Below are 18722 nucleotides of genomic sequence, written 5' to 3'. Positions count from 1 at the left end.
AATAGAAGCTAACTTAACTGAAACACCTAGGAGGAACAAAAAAAAAAAAAAAAAACCACAAAAAACCACTCAGCAACCTTCTCACAGGACCCTATTCCCATGGCATCTGCAAAGCTGGTCGAGAGCTCACACAGACGGCAGCACCAGAAGGAAGCTGAAGCGAGCCCCTGTTGCTCCACACAGCAGTGGCAGTGCAGGAGAAGGAAAAGACTTGCTTACAAAGAGGAATGCAGTCTTGTGACCAGCAAAGGGTTTCCTTCTTTCACCCACTAAAGATACAAGACAGGAGGGTTACCAGCGTGTGTCAGGAAGAGAAGCCCCACAGACAGAAGCCCACAAGGAAGGAGGAGAGGCAACTGCAGAAGGAAAGCAGGGCTGTGGTGGAGATGACATTTCTGCCCGGTCTCTTACGAATCCCACCGCAGAATCCCACCGCAGCGAGGGCTTTCTGATGTGCTAGTGTGTGGTATTAGGCCAGGAGACCCTTGGGGCAAAACCAGATGGCCTCTCATTCCTCTTTGGGTATGAATGCAACCGATTAGAATAAGAAATTCTGTTTACATCAGCCTGTGCCAGTCTCAGCAAGCCTCAAATTAGCTTTTTCCTTTCCTTTATAGTAAAAGGAGACCTGGCAAGAAAAGTGGTCCTTTCCAAAACAAAAGCAGACCATCAACACAGGCACTCAGATCCAGGTTATTTAACATTACCCCTTCAGCAGCCCTCGGATTAGCCTTTTCTCTGCACAGATTGCATTTCCCATCAACAAGAAGCTTTTGATCCAACCAGACACCAGACAAGTGGCCATGCCTGGGCTCCCTGCTCCGGGGGGGGTGGGGCTCATCCTGCAGGTGGGCTCCTGGGGAAGGAAAGTGTGGGGGGAAGCCTCATGGCTTCCTCGCCCCATCAGCCTTGTTTTAACCCCCCAAGTTGGTGCTTGCTGTGAAACAGGGCAGCGACTGCACCCAGCGAGGGCCAAAGGCGTGCTTTCCTCGCCAGGGCAACAGTGAGCAGTGATCCAGGACTGACTTCCACCAGTACCTGCAACAGCGAGGTTCAGCTTTCACTACACATGACAGCTCACCATGCCTAGCACTTCTGCATCACTTTCTTCCCACATATTTAAAAAACAAGTATTCCCACCACAACTTCCCATTAACCACCACCCCCAGCTCAATGAAGAAGGGTGGAAAGCAGCAGTCTCTCTTGAACACTAGAAAAGTTGCCTCTCCATGGGCCTCCAATGCTTCCACCAGCTCAGAAATCCCCATGTGAACACAGAACTCGGCTGCAGCAGCACCTCAAGCAGGGGTAAGAAACACAGAAGCTGTTTTTTTTGTGAAACAGAACAAATTACTCTTGCAAGGTCTCTTCTAACCAGGCCTTGACACACCAGCTCAGACATTGGCAGAACATCTATTTTAGGCACGAGGCAGATGCTGAGCATGCATCAGTCAGTCTGAAGCTTGAAATACTGCATATTTGAACTTTCACTGTCACACTTGGATTTTTTTCCTGGTCAGTGGGTCTTATTCAAGGCCAGCAGAGCAGTTGTAAAAGCAAGGAAGAGAACCGAGGAACAGTTTTACTGAAGCAGAAAGCAACTCTACCCTATGGATATACCAAGGGGGGGGGGGGGGGGGGGGGGGCAGGGGGAGCTGTGCAGGGAGCCCAGTACACTAAATCAAAAGGACTTAAGGAGTTATCCAACACAAAAATGAATTCAAACTTGCCGAGCTGTCTGAAAAGAAAGCAACCCAGAATAACTACATTTGCACATTTCCTTTCACCAGATAAAAGCCCATCTCTCAAACTTTAAACAAGGATGTGTGGCATCTCACCAGCTTAGGCACCCGAACACCTTCCTTCACGCAGATTAACATGAGCCAGTACAGGAAAAAAAAAGCACTTCAGGATTAACAGGATAAATAAAACCTGAGAACAATGGGTAAACCGAACCCCCTTGCTAACTAATACTGTTCCTCCCTGGGACTGGGAGGAACAAATTCAGAGCGTCGTTTGAATGGAGGAACAGGGGTCTCAACACCACCCATATGCAGGAGCCAGGACAAATCTGTATGGGTTGTAGACCACCCCATCGCTAATTATCACAGGCACTATGCAGTCACATCAACTGCTCAGAGGGCAATGCTGCAAAATCTTAGGAGCAACCCATTCAGGCATGCATTTTGCATGGTTCAGGTCCTGCTGAAAATGGGGGTTTTTTAACATCAAGAGGGGAATATGGTATTTTTTTCAGCAGCCTCTTCTGCAAGTGTTGTTCTGCAAGTGTTGCACCCAACGCTGCCACAGCTGAAAGTTCAGTTCCTCCAAACAGGCTGTTTGCTTACCCCCGCCTGCTTTTGTTGAGGGTTGGTGTGACAAGCTGTGATTTTGCCTGCAGCACTACAGGGAGGGGAGCCCTGCGGACAGGGTTGGTAGCCACGGATTTTGACCTCTTCCACAAGGAGGAGTTTGGAGAGAAAAACCCACTCACGGCTGTTCTCATTTGGGAGGTTTCCTTTGAAACCAACAGCTGGAAGAGCATCAGAGGGACACGATTAAATAGATCTTGCAAAGGTTTAAGAACTGTAAAGGCCTCCAGTCAAAATAGTGTTTGGGGGATTTTTTTAAGGAAAACCAAGCACTGTTTGGATGGAACCAGGACATTTTGTATTTATAAGGTAGCTTTCCTCTGAGGATGCAAGAGCTTTTCAGACATGACTTCAGCGTGTCTCCTATGTTGCTGTACAGGAAGGAGGTGTTACTGCATGATCCTTACATCCCGTGGGAACTCAGCCAGGGATCTGTCCTCCTGGTCCCAGATCCAGGTTTCACATCTGGCTGCCCTGTTAGGAGTGTGTGAAGTCACCCTACAAACCTCCCAGGCTGTTACAGGTAAGATTATCTGAGCTCTATTTCATGTTACCGAACGTTTGTGAAATACAGGCAACTACCCAGCCCAGCCCCCTGCAACCACACACAGTCACGTGCACCAGCACACCTCAGAAATCAATCCCATACCCAAAGCAGGTGTCCCCATGTCAAAAAGGGCCACGGGCCACAGGACAACAGACAAGTCAGGCAGGGAATAAGCAAGGTCACAGGCTGAAAGGCTGATCCCCAGTTGCAAAAACAGCACTCCCACCCCACTACGGTCAACATAAACAGAAGGTACTTGACACGGGATATTTTTTTTTTCCGCTTCAGAGCACAAGCTGCTCCTCTTACCTCCAGCAGTTATGCATACAGCCCTGTTTCACAACCAGGGCTTGCACAATCCTTGCAGGCTTTTTACCAGCTTGCTCCTCCAATGCTTGGAGTTAGCTAGAACAGAGAGATGCTAGCAATGACCCGTGAAAGCAAGTCAATAGATGCATTTCACAAGCAACCATGCAGCAAGATCCAGCATACTTGCCAGTGCCACAAAGACAGACCTACCAACTCCCTACAGAATTGCCCATGCACTGCTGAGCCAGATTTTCCAAGGAGAAAAATCCAACCCCATCTTTAACTCCAGCCTCCCCATCTCCTACTCCTTACAGGGAGAATGGAAAGTTAGTCAATAACTCTACCTCATTCCTCGCAAAAGAATAACTAGAGGCCCAGAAGTGGCTGATAACTAACCAAGAACACTACAATAATCTGCCACCGCAGATCAAACTTGGCCACTCTTGGGACTTGTGGCCCTAAAGAAGCCACTAGAGATACAAGCACTCCTCTTCCGCTCTTTCTGGATTCCATAAATGATCAGCAGCACACAATTGACTTGAATGTTTACTTCGGGAGAAGCAGCAAGAGATTACAAGCAGCCTGTAATTATTTGTTCTGATATATGAAACTTCAAACTCTATAAAAAACCAATCTTGGCAGAGGTGCACCTGTCACTGCAGGGCTTGTGACTCACTCTCAACAATAGTATAAAGTAATCTCACCACTCGGATCAAATGATCACATTGGGAAAGCAACTTATGCAAGTTCTACAGGTTGTGTTTTTAGAGGTAGGAGAGCCCATGTCACGAAACAGAACAAAGTTCAGTGTCAGCAAAGGTAACGGCTGGGTGGCTTTCTTTTATACCAGAGCAGAGGGATGGGGAGGAGATAGCAGGATCAAAGACGTGAGCAGGGAACCCTTTTCCCTAGTCCTCCAGGATCGAGAGAACATGGTATTTTGGCTGTGTTGCAACAGCCAAAGGAGAGAGTAAAGATCAAATGGAATTTCACTCCAGACACAGTTCCACATGCCGCTTTCAATGTGGGTGAACTGGGTAAAGAAACCATTGCTCCCAGCCACCCTCCCCAAACCCAGCTGCCCCCACAGATGCTCCACAACCTGCGATGCTCAAGAGGTTACCTTGCACCTACAGTTCTGCAAACAAGCACTGATGGGGCCTGTGAGCTCCAGCACAAAGGGTGGCGAGCCACGGGGAGAGCCTCCCTCAAAACAAGACAAGGAGTTTTGGTCGTATGGCCCCGTCAAACTCCTCCAGCTGCTTTGGAAGAAACAAAATAAAAGTTGCTGAAGGCACTTACTTGGTCAACCATGGCTACCCAGAAGGCACCACCCGATAGATTATGGACTGAACAGGAAGCGCCTACAAAGCGATGACAAAGCAAGAGATTTTACTCCGTCACAATTAGATCAGGACTAATTAACAGAGGGTTAGTGGTGTGACACTCCTCCTTCCTGCCCACACTTCATCTTACTCTCCTTGTTAGAAGATGAAGAGAAAGTGTTCAGTTGCGTCAGTTGGGTTTTTTTGCCCTGTAGCACCAGTAACCTCCCTGTTTCTGTCCTGCTTTACAGAAAAGTGTTTTGCAAATACAGTTCTCGTGCACCATCGCATCCACGTGCGACACAGAGGACTCTCTCAACCCACACACTGTGCCATGCACAGCCCGTTTCAGGGCAATCAACCAGCACAAGATGCATCCAAAGGAAAACCAAGAGCTGTACTGGGACAACATCAGGTTTTCCAGGAGGGATCTGGTTCACCAGCCCTTCTGTGACAAAACACCAGTTTCCTCACCTGCAGCAGATTAATCTGCAAGTTTGCTTTGCATGTGCACAACAGAAATCAGGATTTCTCACAGAGCTACAAAAACATTGGAAGAAAGCACATTCCCCTTCATCTAGCAAAAGGGATGTGTGCATCAACGCACCCCACTAAGCGCAGCTCTGCCAGCTGGCAAAAAAAAAAATATTAAATCATGCAGCCGCTCACTACAGTCCACACAAAGGATAAAGCAGTATGGAAGAAAGGATGCCCCCACCAACACTAGCACTGGTTCACTTTCAGGATTTAAAAACAGAGACCTGATCCTTCCCTGTGCTTCTCAACTGGATATCATGTTTCTGCTTTTTAAAAAAGCTGTAGAAGTATAAACTCATTCCAGTTTTCCAGACTTGCTCAGATCAGGCAGAAAACCTCTGCAATCCTTCTGCTCTATATGCATTCCACTAAGCACTACTATTCCTTCTCACGCTCTGAGAGCTAACCCATGGTCTAAACACTGGCAGACCAAAGCACACCCCAAGGTGCACCAGCTGTGCTTACTCCTGCAAGTCAGTCAACTTCCTAAGAATCAATTCCACACCGATGACTAACTCCCAGCATCATGATCCAGGTATATTCACCCCCTCTCCAGCTTTAATATTCCAAGAGAGGGGGTTTTCCATTATTTCCTTCAACAGGGACATTCCCTAAGGCAACGATTTCACTTTGCAAAGCAATACCATCAGGAAAAGACAGGGGCAAACAGTCTTTCAACATCCCAGAGGTTTATAAAGAGCAAGAGGCAGAACAACAGCAAACCAGCCCAGCGTGCAGCAAAGGCATCAGTCAGATGCCGTGAAAAACGTTCTGCAGAGAAGTGCCAGAAAAAGAAGTTAATTGAAAGGTTTTAACCAGCAGCAGCCTGGGATGGGGTAAGCACAAGCAGCCCCTGAGTGCAGTGGAAGCGAGGCAGGGGGGGCAGCACCCTGGAGCACCCCCTTCCCCAGCTGCCCACCCTGCCTCACACCCCCTCCTCTGCCCCAAGGCAGGGGACCCTGCCGCCTGGGTGCTGGCTAGCCCCCTGCCCCACAGACCCAGGGAGCCAGGCATTAGAGGGGCACCCCCACCCCCCAAATAACAGGGGGCCCACCCATGCCAGCCCCCCATAAAGGGGACTCTAGTCACACCAGTCCCCCCAATAACAGGGGGCCCACCCATGCCAGCCCCCCATAAAGGGGACTCTAGTCACGCCAGCCCCCCAATAAGGAGGAGCCCACCCATGCCAGCCCCCCATACAGGAAACCCTAGACACACCAGTCTCCCCAGGAAACCCTAGCCACACCAGTTCCCCCAGTAAGGGGGGGGGGCCAGCCCCCCCATGCAGGTGACCCTAGTCACACCAGTCCCCCCCAATTAAAGGGGCCCACTCACGCCATCCCCCATACAAGAGACCCTAACCATCCCAATCTCCCCCACCACAGGACCCCAGTCACACCAGCCCCCCCCCATAACAGAGGCCCAGTCACACCAGCCCCCCCCATAACAGAGGCCCAGTCACACCAGCCCCCCCCATAACAGAGGCCCAGTCACACCAGCCCCCCCCATAACGGGGGCCCACCATCCAGCCCCGCTCCGAGGGATGCCGGCCCTCTCCGCTCCGCCAGAAAGGGCCCCGCTGTCCCGGCCCGGCCGCCCCCGCCACAGGGGACCCGCCACAGGGGACCCACCCCGGGCCCCGCTGCCCCGACGGCCCCAGCCCAGGGAGCCCCGGCCCCGTCACCCACCGGCCCGGCCCGTTCGACCCCGGCAACGGCGCCCCGCAGCCCCGGCGCGGCCGGCACGTAGGGAGGACCGCACCACGCGGGCACAGGAGCGGGGGGAGAAACGCTCCGCCCCCGCCCGCCCGCCAATGGGCTGCGGGCGCGCCAGCCGGTAGGGATCCCCCCCTTCGCGGCGGCGCGGTTGGTACGGCCCCACGGCGGCAGGTGTAGGGGGGTCTTAAAGGGACAGGGAGCAGCGGGGAGGGCGAGGGGTCGGGGTTAGGGTCAGGGCGGGGTGCTGGGGTCAAAGGTCAAGGTGGGTGTCAGGGGTCGGAACGCAGGGTAGGGTGGGGGTGCGGGGGCGGTTAGCATTAGGGTGCAGTGTGGTCAAGGGTAGGGGTCAGTGCTCAGAGGGCTAGGGGTCAGAGGTCACAGTGGGGCAGGGGTCAAGGTGTGGGGTCAGGGTTAGGGCCGGCATTGTAGCTGGGGGGGGGGGGGGGGGGTGAGGATTGGGGCCAGCATTGGGTCAAGGTGGCATCTGGGTTTGGGGTCAGGACTGGGGTCAGGTTTGGGGTTATAGCAAGGGCAAGGCTGGGGTCAGTTTTGGGGTCAGGTTAGGGGTCACAGCAGGGTCAGGGTGCGAAGCAGCCTTAGGCACAGGCCCTGTCTGGGCCAGGCCCCCCAGGCCCCCCAGCTGCAGCTGTGCCCAGTGCCTGGGTGCCCTCAGCAGCACCGCAGGACCCCAGCCCCCTGCTGCCCGGAGCAGGGCCCACGGGGGTCCCTGTGCAGAGGCTGGCACCCATCGGTGGGTCACCACCAGCCCTCCTGGGGGGCTGAGGGGCTGCTCTGCCTGGCCAGCCTGCAGCCAGGGCAAGCAAATGCTCCTGATTTACCCACAGCAAGGGGGTTCGGATGCTTTGGGGTGCCTTTCTCTAAACACTCACCCTGCTGCCACCCCCACGTTGCACAGGCAGCTCCAGAAACATCCCCAGTGATGCTGGTGGAGAGCGTTTCACACCCCGGCTCCCGGTGGCACGGAGGGAGCGGTGCCTTCCCCTCACCTTTCTTTCTGAACCTGGGTCATGACTCTGCTGAGCCCAGCTTGGCCACAGCTTGCCCTGACCCCACCGAGCAGCCCCACTGCCAGGGCCCAGCCCCCGGCATCGTGCTGGGGTCACCCAGGGGCTGGTTCCCTCCCTCGGCCTGAGCATATGCTGGCACAACCGAGGTCACAGTCCTGCCACTATCGCCGTATTGACGCTGGCTTCAGAGTCAATAAAACCCTTGGGGAAGGTGCAAAGTCTGCACCAGCTGAGGGGCAGGCACCCAAGGGTCCAAGAGGGGGCACGGACCCCAGAAGCACCCACTGTGGGGCAGCAATGCCCAGGGCTGCGGGGACACCCCCTTTTACAACGGCATCTGAGCAAAGGGCTCAGGGGTGCGTGGCCACCCAGGCACCACTGTCACCCACATTGGCTCCGGGACCAGCCCTGCAGGGGCTCCCCAGGGTAGAGGCTCCTCAGGGTGACTCCAGTCCGTGACCATCCCCCGCAGGGTGAATGGCCACAGGTTAAACATTGCAGTGGCCGGGATGCACCCACACCAGCCCCAAGGGGACGGCAGAACAGAGCTGGCTGATGGTTTGGGGTCATCCTCAACCCATCAGGTGCCTGGAGCAGGGATAGGCATTGTGGCACAGCCCATCCCGTGCTGTTCCCGTTAGGGAAGGGGGTGGCATCTCATCACATGCAACCTGAACACCCCAGGGGGATGGGGAAGCAGAGCCTGGCCAGCCTGCAGGGTCCCATCCAGTCAGTGCTCTGTTTCTACACATCTCTCTCCCACCTGCCACCAGGCATGTTGGGCTCACCCCTGGCCAGTCTCCTCCATCCCCAGGGCCGAGCTTTTGGCCGTGGAGCCTCCACAGTGCCAGCAAACAATCTGGGACCCAGTGGGACCTGGAGGTGATGTTTGGCCGCACCCTGGCCCTGGTGCAGGTAACCCAGCCCCCAGCGCAGGGTACCCGGCTGCAAGCGCATGCTTTGCCACAAATGAGTGACAGGAAAGCAAAGAAACACAGACCTGGTTTTCTTCCAGCATCAATGCCTCCTGCCAGGTCTCCCCGTGCTGCAGGACCCTGTTGCTCCCAGATGGAGCAGTGATGCAGATTCAAGCCAGTTTTGCTTTCTTCACACACCCCCGACTCTTTTTCCCTTGCACCATGGGGGGTGCACAAGAGGGGACGGAGCTGGGTTCTCCCAAATCATCCTTCCCCTAGCACGACCGCTACCCCGAGCATGGGGGAACAGCCGGCTCAGCTCCCAGTGCTTGTCCCCAGACACTTGTCACTCTGCAGTGACCCCTGAGGATACGGGACAACCCAAGGGGCTTTCCTGTCTCGTTGCCTCCAGAGCAGATGCAATCCTGATGCTGAAAGAAGTGGCAGTTTTACTGGGAATGCGCCAGAGGCACAGAATAGCAAACCTTCAGGGGCAGCACGGTCCCCAGGAGCAAGCCATCCCAGCCTGAAGTGGGGGTTTATTGGTTAAGGATTTTTTTCTTTGTTATTTTTTCCCCTCCTACCCGCTTTAGGAACTTTAATTCTCTATCTCCCCTCCAAGGAAATGATCTGGTACTGCAACGGGTGATCAGTGATGTTGCTGTGAGCTTAGTTAGGCAAATGCCAAAGCCCAATGAGCTGGTGATTTTTACCTCACTCTCTTACAAATGTAATTCCTCTTTTCAGCCTTGGACACAACGTTTGCAAATGCCTCATCCCAACTTCTTCCCTCCCTCCCTCCCAGCAACTTCCCTTCCCTGGGCAAGGAGTTCCCAGTTTGCCACAAACCCTGGGGAACGGGAACTTGCTTGGACTCCACAGAAGGACCTCAGCTGGTTTATACAAAAGCATTTCACTGTGAAACAGCTGCCTACAGGAAAGGCAGGGAACAGATTTCACTAGGAAAAAAAAATCTTTGCAAACGCCTGTCTGAAGGCCACTGAAGACTGGTACAACACGCTGCAAGTGACAGGCAGGTGCCGAGGCAGTCATGCAGCTGGGATTGGAACAGCCCTGGCGACACGGTGGAAGCTGTAGAGGTCAGAGAGACCCACTGACCTGCCAAGGTCACCAATAAACTCACCAAAGAGTTGGGAGCAGAAGGAAAAAAAAACCCAAACTGTGAGTTTGTGCCCATCCTGCCACATCCCATCCCCAGGGCTCACCTGGAAAGCTGTGGCGGTTGCCTTGTCCCAGCATGGAAAGGTTAGTGGCTGGTACCTGCTCCTTGCACAGGGGCATGTCCCTCACTGCCAAAACAGCCCCTCCTGGAAAGAGGTGGGCTGTCTGCCCCCCACACCAGGCAGGCTTGGGGCTGGTCTCGCTGCCAGCAGCCACACTACAATGACTCTTACAGCCCAGGGCTTCCTTTATCACTGTAAAGCCATGAAACTACTCACTGGAAACACGCCATCCCTTTAGAGGCTCTGCAGGGAGAGTAGTTCTCTTACTAGATCAACCGATAAATTCAGAAAGGAAAATAACCAGATTCCAGCCCCACAAGCATTTTCCAGTGTGCAGTACCACTCATCCCCGGTGCACATCCTTTGTCACCAACCTGCCCCACAGCTAGTGCCTAACCCACCATCCCAAGGAGCACACTCCAGCTTGAAAGCAAACCTGGAGACTTAGTACTTTGTCTTTCACGCTTAAAATTTGGAGGTATACAACATCTGCAATTGCTACTAGTCTTCATCACCATTCTGCACATTTCTGGAGAAAACAGTGAACAAATTCCTAGGTTTACAGGTGAGGCTCTCACAAGGAGGAAAATCAAGGCACAAATGAGAGTGGAGTATCAACATTTCAATGTCATCTCTTGCATTTCTTTCTTGGTATTAAAATCACACTTTTAAGTTTTTACTTTTTATAAACAAGCACCTTATTCTGTTCTTGCTCCACACTAACCACCTAACAACGCAATTGCTTTCAGCAGGAAAAAAAGGACCATGAAGTCAAGTCCTTTTGGGATCCCGTGGAGGAGCAAAACACTCAGGGATGAGACAGAGCGGGCCACCAACTCCAGGCTGGTTTTCCCAAACTGCTGCATCCTCCCACAGAAAGCCCCTGCCCAGGTGTGCCGACCTTTGCAAGCAGAGCTTCTTACCAATGTGCATCTGAGGTCCAAGTCCTCAGCATTCACTTTGGTCTTCCCCCAAAGCAAGCCCCTGCGAGGCCACACGTAACTGTGGCAGCCATCCCAGAAGGGCTGCTGGAGAAGGAAGTGGCTATAGGGCAACACGGGGCTTCTTCAGACACTGAAGAGGGAAAAAAAGAAAGAGGCAAGTACATGCTTTGGTGCATGCAGCTCTGAACGGTGCCTATGACCTCCACTCACTGATAGCATCAAAGAGCCCTGAGGATATCGCGGTTTCTGGGGGACAGGTTAGGCACTGTAAGAACATCTCTGTGAGCAGTAAATGGCACTTTCTGCTTCATGTAGCACTACTTTTTTGGAGCACAACAAAACTCTAAGCAAAGAGTCAAAGGTGATAGTTGACATCCTGGCTGATTTACAGACACAGAGACAGCAGATTCCTCCGGGGCATGGCACAGTAAAGCAGCTACACAGCTGGAAATAAAGCTCAAGTCCCAGCGACTTAACCAAACTCCTTTGTTACTGCCACAGGCACCAAACACTGCATCCTGCTCTAAATCCCTTGCTGAAAACTCCCCTCTCCCACACACCTTTCCACCAGCTCTGCAGACAACAGAGAGAGATTGTGCTAACATTGGTGGGTGAGACATCTAAAGCTGAGCAGTGCGAACACCCCCAATGGCATTGCTACATTCCAGTTATTTCTTCTAACCCACTGTTAAGGTCCCTCCCAGCTCCTTGGGTCTCTATACATTCGCTCCACAAATGGCCAAAATCCCTTACTGAAGCATCTCCCACTACTTCACATGCATCTGAGGTTGCCTTATCGACAAGCACTGGCAACACAGGCTGAGCTAGCACCGTGCTAGCAGAAAACGAAGGCAACATGTTGATGCATGCACAGACTACAGCTAAGAAGGACCTTCAGCGTTTTAGAGCTGCGTTTTGGCGGGCAGAAAAGGGTGTTCTGTATTCTGTCCTCTTGCCCCAGCCCTGGTTTAACAAGCCCCCTTCAAGGCACACTCTTAGTGGAGAGGTCACTAGTAGAAGATATCTGTCCTCCTCCACTCAAATATTAAGTTATAAGCTAAGGCTTCCACAATTTCTGCCTATTTGGTGTCCTAGCTACATCACACCTGTAAACAAGATAGGAGCTAAGAGCCTCAGTGCAGCTGGGACATGTCCTTACTGCTGCACCCTAGTTAAACCCCAGATCAGTCCAGTGTTTTGATAATTAGGTTCCTAGCTTGAGTTGGGGAGCTGATGCGCTGTAACTCCAGTGACAGTGTGGAAAAAGGCAGCTGCTAAATACAGCAATGAAAAAAGACCCCAAAAAGACAAGAAGCACACAAGTGATACAGTCCCCATCCCCCAGCAATATCAAAAAGTAAAAAAATATATAAAAATTATAAATGAAATACAGTTAAAGCAGCCTGTAGCAGGGAACAGTGGAATGGCTTCACTGGAGCTACCAACCCATTCCTCTAGTCACCCCAGATACAACAAAGATGCCAGCAATGCACTGACGAGTAAGCGTCACGCAGTGATCCTGCCACAATGTGAGAGTCCTGCTGCTTTCTGGAGGATCAGTACACCTGCACTCTTGAAAATTCAGCTGAAACAGGAGGCGCTGTGGCTGCTGGATACCCTGATGCTTGCTGAATGCCAGCCAGGGGGCCCACGCCTGCAGGCGTCTGTGGATCAGTGGGGCACACATGCTGCGGGGGAGAGAACATGCCCAGCTGGCAGCACTGTCCGGGCGAGGTTCCAGCATGGGTCTGCACATAATGCTCTCCGAAGGCACCTCCGGCTTGGTGGGGGGAAGAAGTGAGGCTGTGTCCTGCACTATGGCCATGCTGAGATCCCTTGTGCCCCAGAACATGGCCATATCCTGGAGGGCAGATGTGTTGAAACCCCTGGCTCTGCACATTGGGGTGCTGCATCTGGAAAGTAGGAAGAGTCGGAGGCGAAGAGCAGTAGTAGCTTTGAGTGGGGTAGGCGCCTGGTGTGGGGTTAATCCTGGGCAGGAAGAGAACAGAAGGTTACACTGTGTTCAGAACTGGCATCCTCTAATGAGGGCTGGAAGTGCCCTGGGGGTAGATTTCCTCCTGACCAGTGCTCAGAAAGGTCACTGCAATCCATCAGAGAGATTCACTACAGCAGGAGAAGCTCTTAATATAAGCAGCACTTGAGTAAAAATAGGTTTACTGGCCTCCCAGGACAGATGTTCCCACTCTTCCAACCCACACCAATTCCCCACCAACTGAACAAACGCGGTTCTTGGCCCCGGTCTCTTTGTGCAAGGAATACGCAAGCCAAGCGACAATGTGCTTTTTGATTTCCATACGCATCCTCCCTGCCTTCCCCTGAATGACACATCTGTTAAGTTATTCATCAGGAGAAGTCATAGCTGCCAAGTGTCATTTGTTAAGAAGCCATAAAGGCCTTTGGTGTAAGTAAGAGCCCAGGTTGTAGAGTGAAAAGGGAAAGGAGGGAAGTTACAAGTAAAATTAAACATGCAGAAGCAAGGTCTAGAAACAGCCTTTGCCAACAGAAGGCATGACTCATCCCACCGAAACACATCAAGAGAGAGGCAATCTGCCTAGAAGCCAAAGCCTCTGGGACTTCAGGAGTACTGCTCAGCCCACGCACAACCCTAAGATGAGCGCTGAGAACCAAGACAATATTCATGAAGACCGTAACTGCCAGGTCCCCAGCAAGAATAAGAAACTGGCTCATGCTGGGGTTTTTGGGCTTGGATTTTTTCTTTTATTCAGGGTGTGGGTCTGTTGTTTGGTTTGATTTTTGTTTTGGTTTGGATTTTTTTTTTATTTTATTTGTGGGCACAAACATGATACCAAAGCCTGGATGTTCTAGAAATGTCTCCTGTCCGGTAGCAAGTTGACGCCTTATGTTATGAAAATTTTATGAAAATTTGAAAAAAATAAATAAAGAAAACCCAAACCATCAAGAGCTCTTGGTTGGGAATAAGAATCAAAACAATAAAAATTAAGCCCCAGCAGCACATACAGAACTTGTGTGTAAGACACAGAGACATGCAAATTTAACTGCAGAAATGGAAACATCCTAGAAACACCTTCCCACACCCTGATTGATAGTCAAATGTTTATGTAAATACCTTTGAGCCAGAACAGTCTATTTACATCACCTCACCTAAAGAAAGCAGGTTTAGACACAGAGCTGAGACGCTGTGTGCAACAGTCATCAGCAGAAGCATTAGACTGATGCAGACACAGGTTCAGCATGCAGCGAGACAGTCCCTACTCCCAAAAGCAGCACTTGCACAGAAGGGAGAGAGTAAAAGCACAAATGCTGCTGGATCTGCCTGGCCTCCCTGGCAAGCACTCACATGTTTGAGTGCCCTAATGGGTCTGGGGCACACTCCTGCTGCAGGCAAGGGTTTGTTTTATGGTTTCCTCATGGGTGAGGGCAGATGCAAACACTTGGGAATGCTTCCACTTCAAAGAACGCTTTACAGTGAGCTGATGGCTTAAACAATACATAGGGTTTAACCCTTAAGAGAAAATTATCCTTCCTCTGTGAAACTGAAATGAATAGGGAAAAATTTGACCTACATTCCCAAGCTTTTTAGAATACAAGTGAGTTCTCACGGCTTGTGATACACACAAACTTAAAACTATTCCTGAACGTCAGCCAAGGGCCCCAAGGCTTCTTTTTGGTAAAGCAATCTTGCCTTGACACTGAAAACATGTATTGAAGGGTCTACATTGAACTTTGTGACATCTTTAATTTATAATGCTCTGCTCCTACATAGATTTGGACACAACTCACTTCACAGCATTCCTGGGAGGTGAGGTGGGGCAAAGAAAGATAAAGATCATGCCCCAGGGAGCCACACAGCCAGAAACAAATGCCCTAAGTCCTAATGTTAGAGCAGAATTGCACAAAACTAACTTTCATGTCAGCTAAGCTGTCATACTTCGCATGTGTACACACTGCCATTGCAGCAAATGAGAGGTCTTTCACCTCAATTTAGCTTTCACTGGAAGACCTGGTTGAGTTAATGTGTGATAAAGTATTAGTCACAGTAATGTCACTAGCGTAACATCAACGGGTCAGTATGTTCCCCCTGACACCCAGGATATGAAGCCACAAGCACAATATAGCTTTTACATGTGATGTAATGCCTTCACTTACACCTCAAAATTCCCCTACAAGATCTTTCACACGAACTCCTGTACTTACTTGCTGCTTTTGAAGACTCTTCTCTCTGCTAGGGACCCTGGGATATATTTCAGCCCTGGTATCCTCTTTAGTAGACTGAAAGGGAATACTTGGTCCAGCTTAGCACCCACTGACTCTGGAAAATCCAAGCAGACACAGTAGCCAAGACCATCTGAAGTCAGCAGCATGTTAAGGAGAACTGCAGTCAAAACACATTCATTTCATGCAGCCACACACAACCCCGCTCCAGTCAAATCATTTTCCCTGGAGAATTCTCCCAGTTCTAACCAGCACCACCTTTACAGACCACCACCCTCCTCAGCTCTGTGTTCTCTATGCACACTAAAGCCACAGGGTAAGTAGAAGTCTGAGGTAAAAAACAAACGCAGAACTGGTGTGATGAGGACCAGCAAAGCCAGTGAGAGTTTAAAGGAGAGCAAGGGCCCAGGAAACACCATAAAGCCACTGCATCTTGGCAATGACAACCACAGCATACCCTCCCCATTGCGGGCCAGCAATCCCACTCTGGTTCAGGGCTTTGCACTTGGAAAGGATACAGGCTTCCCCAGCTAGGAGCCCACACAGGTTACTCAAGAGAGAAGAGTGGGGTATAAACCATGCTACAGAGAGCATAACCCACGGCACCAGCACCACTGGAACTCTAACCCCCAAAAAGAGAGTCCTCTTCATCCGTGAGCGAGTGGTGGACACACCCAATGTAGCAAAAGCTACAGGCATGAATCCTTTGGCATCTTCTACCTCTGACACCCTCGAGGCAACAGTCTCGAGTAAGAGATACAGGAGGCCAGAGAGGACAGCAAATGCAATGGTGAGGAAGCAGTGCTTCACAGTGCCAACATTCTTCTCAAAGCTGCCAGCAAAATACCAGATGAGAACGGCACCACAGGTCAAGGATATCAGGTCTTCATAGACAAAGATGTAGGTAACTAACCTGTGAACTGAGCACACCAGCACATCAGAAAGGTGGAAGGCAGCAATGAATTTGTTTTAAACCACTACAGTGACCTGCTTGAGCACAGAAAGAGTAAGCCTACAGGATTAATTAATAGCTTTCATTTCTACCCTGGTGTAGGAGAGAAGGAACTTGAGGCCTCTAAAACTAGGCGTAAATAACCAGAGTTAAAACAAGTGCTATCCTGGGTATCGCAGACATATGGACTGACTTGCTGCTTCCTGGAAAGCTGCCTAGAAAAAGCAACAGTATCTGTAGTAAATCACAGTCTCATCAAAAGAGAAGGCAAGAGACGCAAAAATTAACTGTTATGGTAACTATGATTTTGCTTAAGAGAAACACTTCTTGAACTGCTAGAAAGCTGACTTTTCTCACAAAAAAATGCCTGGAGGTTCTCAGACCTCAGAGGTGCTCCCAGGCCCTCTGGTGAGCTGTTCTCCTGGGCACTCGGTGAGGCCTGAGGCAAAATGATCCACCTTCCTCCCACCACCCTCAGTCCTCAGCCAGAAAAATAGCAGTTGAGAGCACAACCCGGTGCAGCCTGACTGCCCCGCTTAGAGCATCTGCCTGCTAAAAGAAATCACTGCACAGGGCAAAAGCAGAAAAATGGGAATTAGAAGCGTGATAAAAATCGTTCTGGGAATACCAGAAGGACTGAGGAAAGCAAATCCCTCAAGCTCCCAGCAGTGTACACCCACTCTGTATGGTGTCGAGGGCTAGAGATGGGTGCCAAGGCAGGAGCAGCCTGGTAGAGGGGTGCTGAGGTGGACGCCCAGCAGGCTCAGCGCAAGCCGGGGGAAGTGCCAAGGGAGTGGGAGCAGAGCACACAGTGCGGGTCGCGGGGAAGGCCTGCAGAGGAGGGCCACGGACCAAGCAGCAGGCTCTGTGAGGGACTTGAGGAAGCGCCCAGACCTGGGGGCAGAGCAGGGGGTCCAAGGGGTTCAGGGCAGGCCAAGGGGGAGGCCGGGAGAGGCAGCCACCAAGGCTCGGTGAGGCCTGGGCTGCGGGACCGACGGCGGCACCAGGGGCCGGGGAGGCGGAAGGGCCGAGGAGGCCGCAGCTGCTCCCCCCGGCCGCGCCCGCTCACCTTCCCCCGCACGCAGAGCGGCAGGCCGCAGCAGGCCGGCGGGGCGGCCGGCAGGCGCTCCCCGCAGCAGCCCGGGCGCAGAGGCGCCGAGCGAGAGCAGCAGCGTGAGAGCGGTGGCAGCCGGCGGGCGCCCCCATCCCGCCGCCATGCTGCCGCGCGCAGCCCCACTTCCGGCCGCCGGCGGAAGGCCTGGACCGTTGCCGTGGCAACGCGAGGCGCTGCGGCGCCCCCGGTACCATGGAGACGGGCGGGCGGGGTTTGGGGGTTTATTCCGCTCCTTTTTAAATTTTTTTTTAAATTATTCTTATTGTTTCCCTTTCCAGAAGGGAAATCTATCCCCGGTGAGAGATGTGAGCTATTGCTGGGAGCCTGCCCCAGGCTGGGTTACCGCCGGCCCACCGCCATGCACAGCCTCCCCAGGGCACGGGAGGCCCTGCCGAGCTGTACCCCCCTGTCCTCTCCCTGCTGCCATGTCACGGTGTTAGGCTGCTTGGAAGGGCCGAGAATTTCCCTTCAAGTGTGGCAGATGAAGGTGGGGAGGAGCACCCGTGCCAGAGCTGTGTCTGCCCACCCACGCTGGTGCAGATGGAGGGGTTGCCCGAAGACAGGCCTCCTCCATGTCAGTGTGTTACAAACCAGGCTAAACCGGCTGAAATGGCATCAACTGCTGTTTGTCTACGGTGTCATGCATGCACTGGCTGAACGCACCACTGCCTGAAGGGAAGTGGCAGATGGAGGAGTGCTCTGCTGTGGAAACACCTTACCCTGAGAAACCCCTGTGTGAGGAAAGGGACATACAGATAAGCAGCGAGAAGCAGGGAGAAAAGAGGCTTTGCTCCAAGGGCAGTGGGATTTTGGGAGGCCCCCAGCAGCGAGTGGAACAGCAACATGGCAGAAAAGCTACCCTGCCACCAGCTCCTCCTCCAGACAAGACCCCAGTTGCTGGCCACTGGTTCACATCTAATGAGAGAACCATGAGGTCTCATCTGCACAGGAAGAACCAGAAGCAGCACACCTTCCCACACTCCCTCTGATTTTACAAAGTGGGGAAAGACTTTGAAGCAGCTGGGATCTCTTCCAGCTGAGGGGGCTGAGCACAGGGTTTAGGAGCTGACATCTTTTTCCCATCCCAGCTTCAAAGTTTTTGATTGGGACCAATGGGAGAGCACAGCACAGATCTATCAGAGGGCAAAGAGACACGTGAGCTTGTTTCTTTATGTCAATTCATGCCTTTTTACATTTATGAGGATCCTTCAACCCCTGAGGAATGTAAAGGCACTGAGAGGCTCTATGCACAGCAAAAGATACCCCCACCTTGCTTGCCCTGGCCTACAGAGCATTGTTTGGGATCCGCCCTAATCCTGACTGCGCATTGCAAAGGCAGCCTTTGTCAGAGGTCCCAGTTTGCTGCAGACATGGGAAGGCTAATGGTGCGGGAGAAGATGTTGCAGCTGGAAGAGCTGACATTTTTCAAGCAGAAATGGGAAGATGGGCAGAGAGCTCAATCCCTTTTTTTAAACTATTTTAGTCACTGTTTGTTTCACA

The 18722-nt window shown here is 52.1% G+C and overlaps 2 protein-coding genes across 4 annotated transcripts in view; both read right to left on the bottom strand.

Moving 5' to 3' along the window:
• LOC130145171 (NADPH--cytochrome P450 reductase) overlaps positions 1 to 6883 on the bottom strand; it is a 31379-nt gene extending 24496 nt beyond the window's left edge. Inside the window, exons 1-2 of one of the 3 annotated variants that reach the window (XM_056329761.1) lie at positions 6779 to 6874; positions 4352 to 4487 (exon numbers count right to left, since the gene is read on the bottom strand). The gene's annotated coding sequence lies outside the window, so the exon portion shown is untranslated. Of the gene's footprint in view, positions 1 to 4351; positions 4491 to 6778 lie in introns of all 3 variants that reach the window. The other 2 variants (XM_056329764.1, XM_056329759.1) reach the window with 2 other exon arrangements.
• A 3550-nt stretch (positions 6884 to 10433) lies between these two features.
• On the bottom strand, positions 10434 to 17345 carry RHBDD2 (rhomboid domain containing 2). Its single transcript, XM_056360397.1, has 4 exons — positions 17178 to 17345; positions 15675 to 16069; positions 15139 to 15289; positions 10434 to 12930 (listed from the first exon to the last, which is right to left on the bottom strand). Exons 1-4 carry the CDS (start codon positions 17312 to 17314, stop codon positions 12498 to 12500), a joined length of 1116 nt encoding a protein of 371 aa, XP_056216372.1. The 5' UTR covers positions 17315 to 17345; the 3' UTR covers positions 10434 to 12497.
• Between the last annotated feature and the right edge of the window lie 1377 nt (positions 17346 to 18722).

Source organism: Falco biarmicus, chromosome 1, assembly GCF_023638135.1.
Source record: "Falco biarmicus isolate bFalBia1 chromosome 1, bFalBia1.pri, whole genome shotgun sequence".
Taxonomy (NCBI): Eukaryota; Metazoa; Chordata; class Aves; order Falconiformes; family Falconidae; genus Falco; species Falco biarmicus.
Note: the sequence above shows the minus strand (reverse complement) of the source record. Positions and strands in the feature narration are given on the sequence as shown.

Excerpts from the sequence above, each read along its gene's own strand:
- RHBDD2 (XM_056360397.1), bottom strand. The coding sequence starts at position 17,314 with ATGGGGGCGCCCGCCGGCTGCCACCGCTCTCACGCTGCTGCTCTCGCT. Across the intron at positions 16,070-17,177 it reads CGCTCTGCGTGCGGGGGAAG|GTTAGTTACCTACATCTTTG; the intron begins GTGAGCGGGCGC and ends CTCAGTTCACAG. Across the intron at positions 15,290-15,674 it reads GCTCCTAGCTGGGGAAGCCT|ATGGTCTTGGCTACTGTGTC; the intron begins GTATCCTTTCCA and ends TGCTGACTTCAG.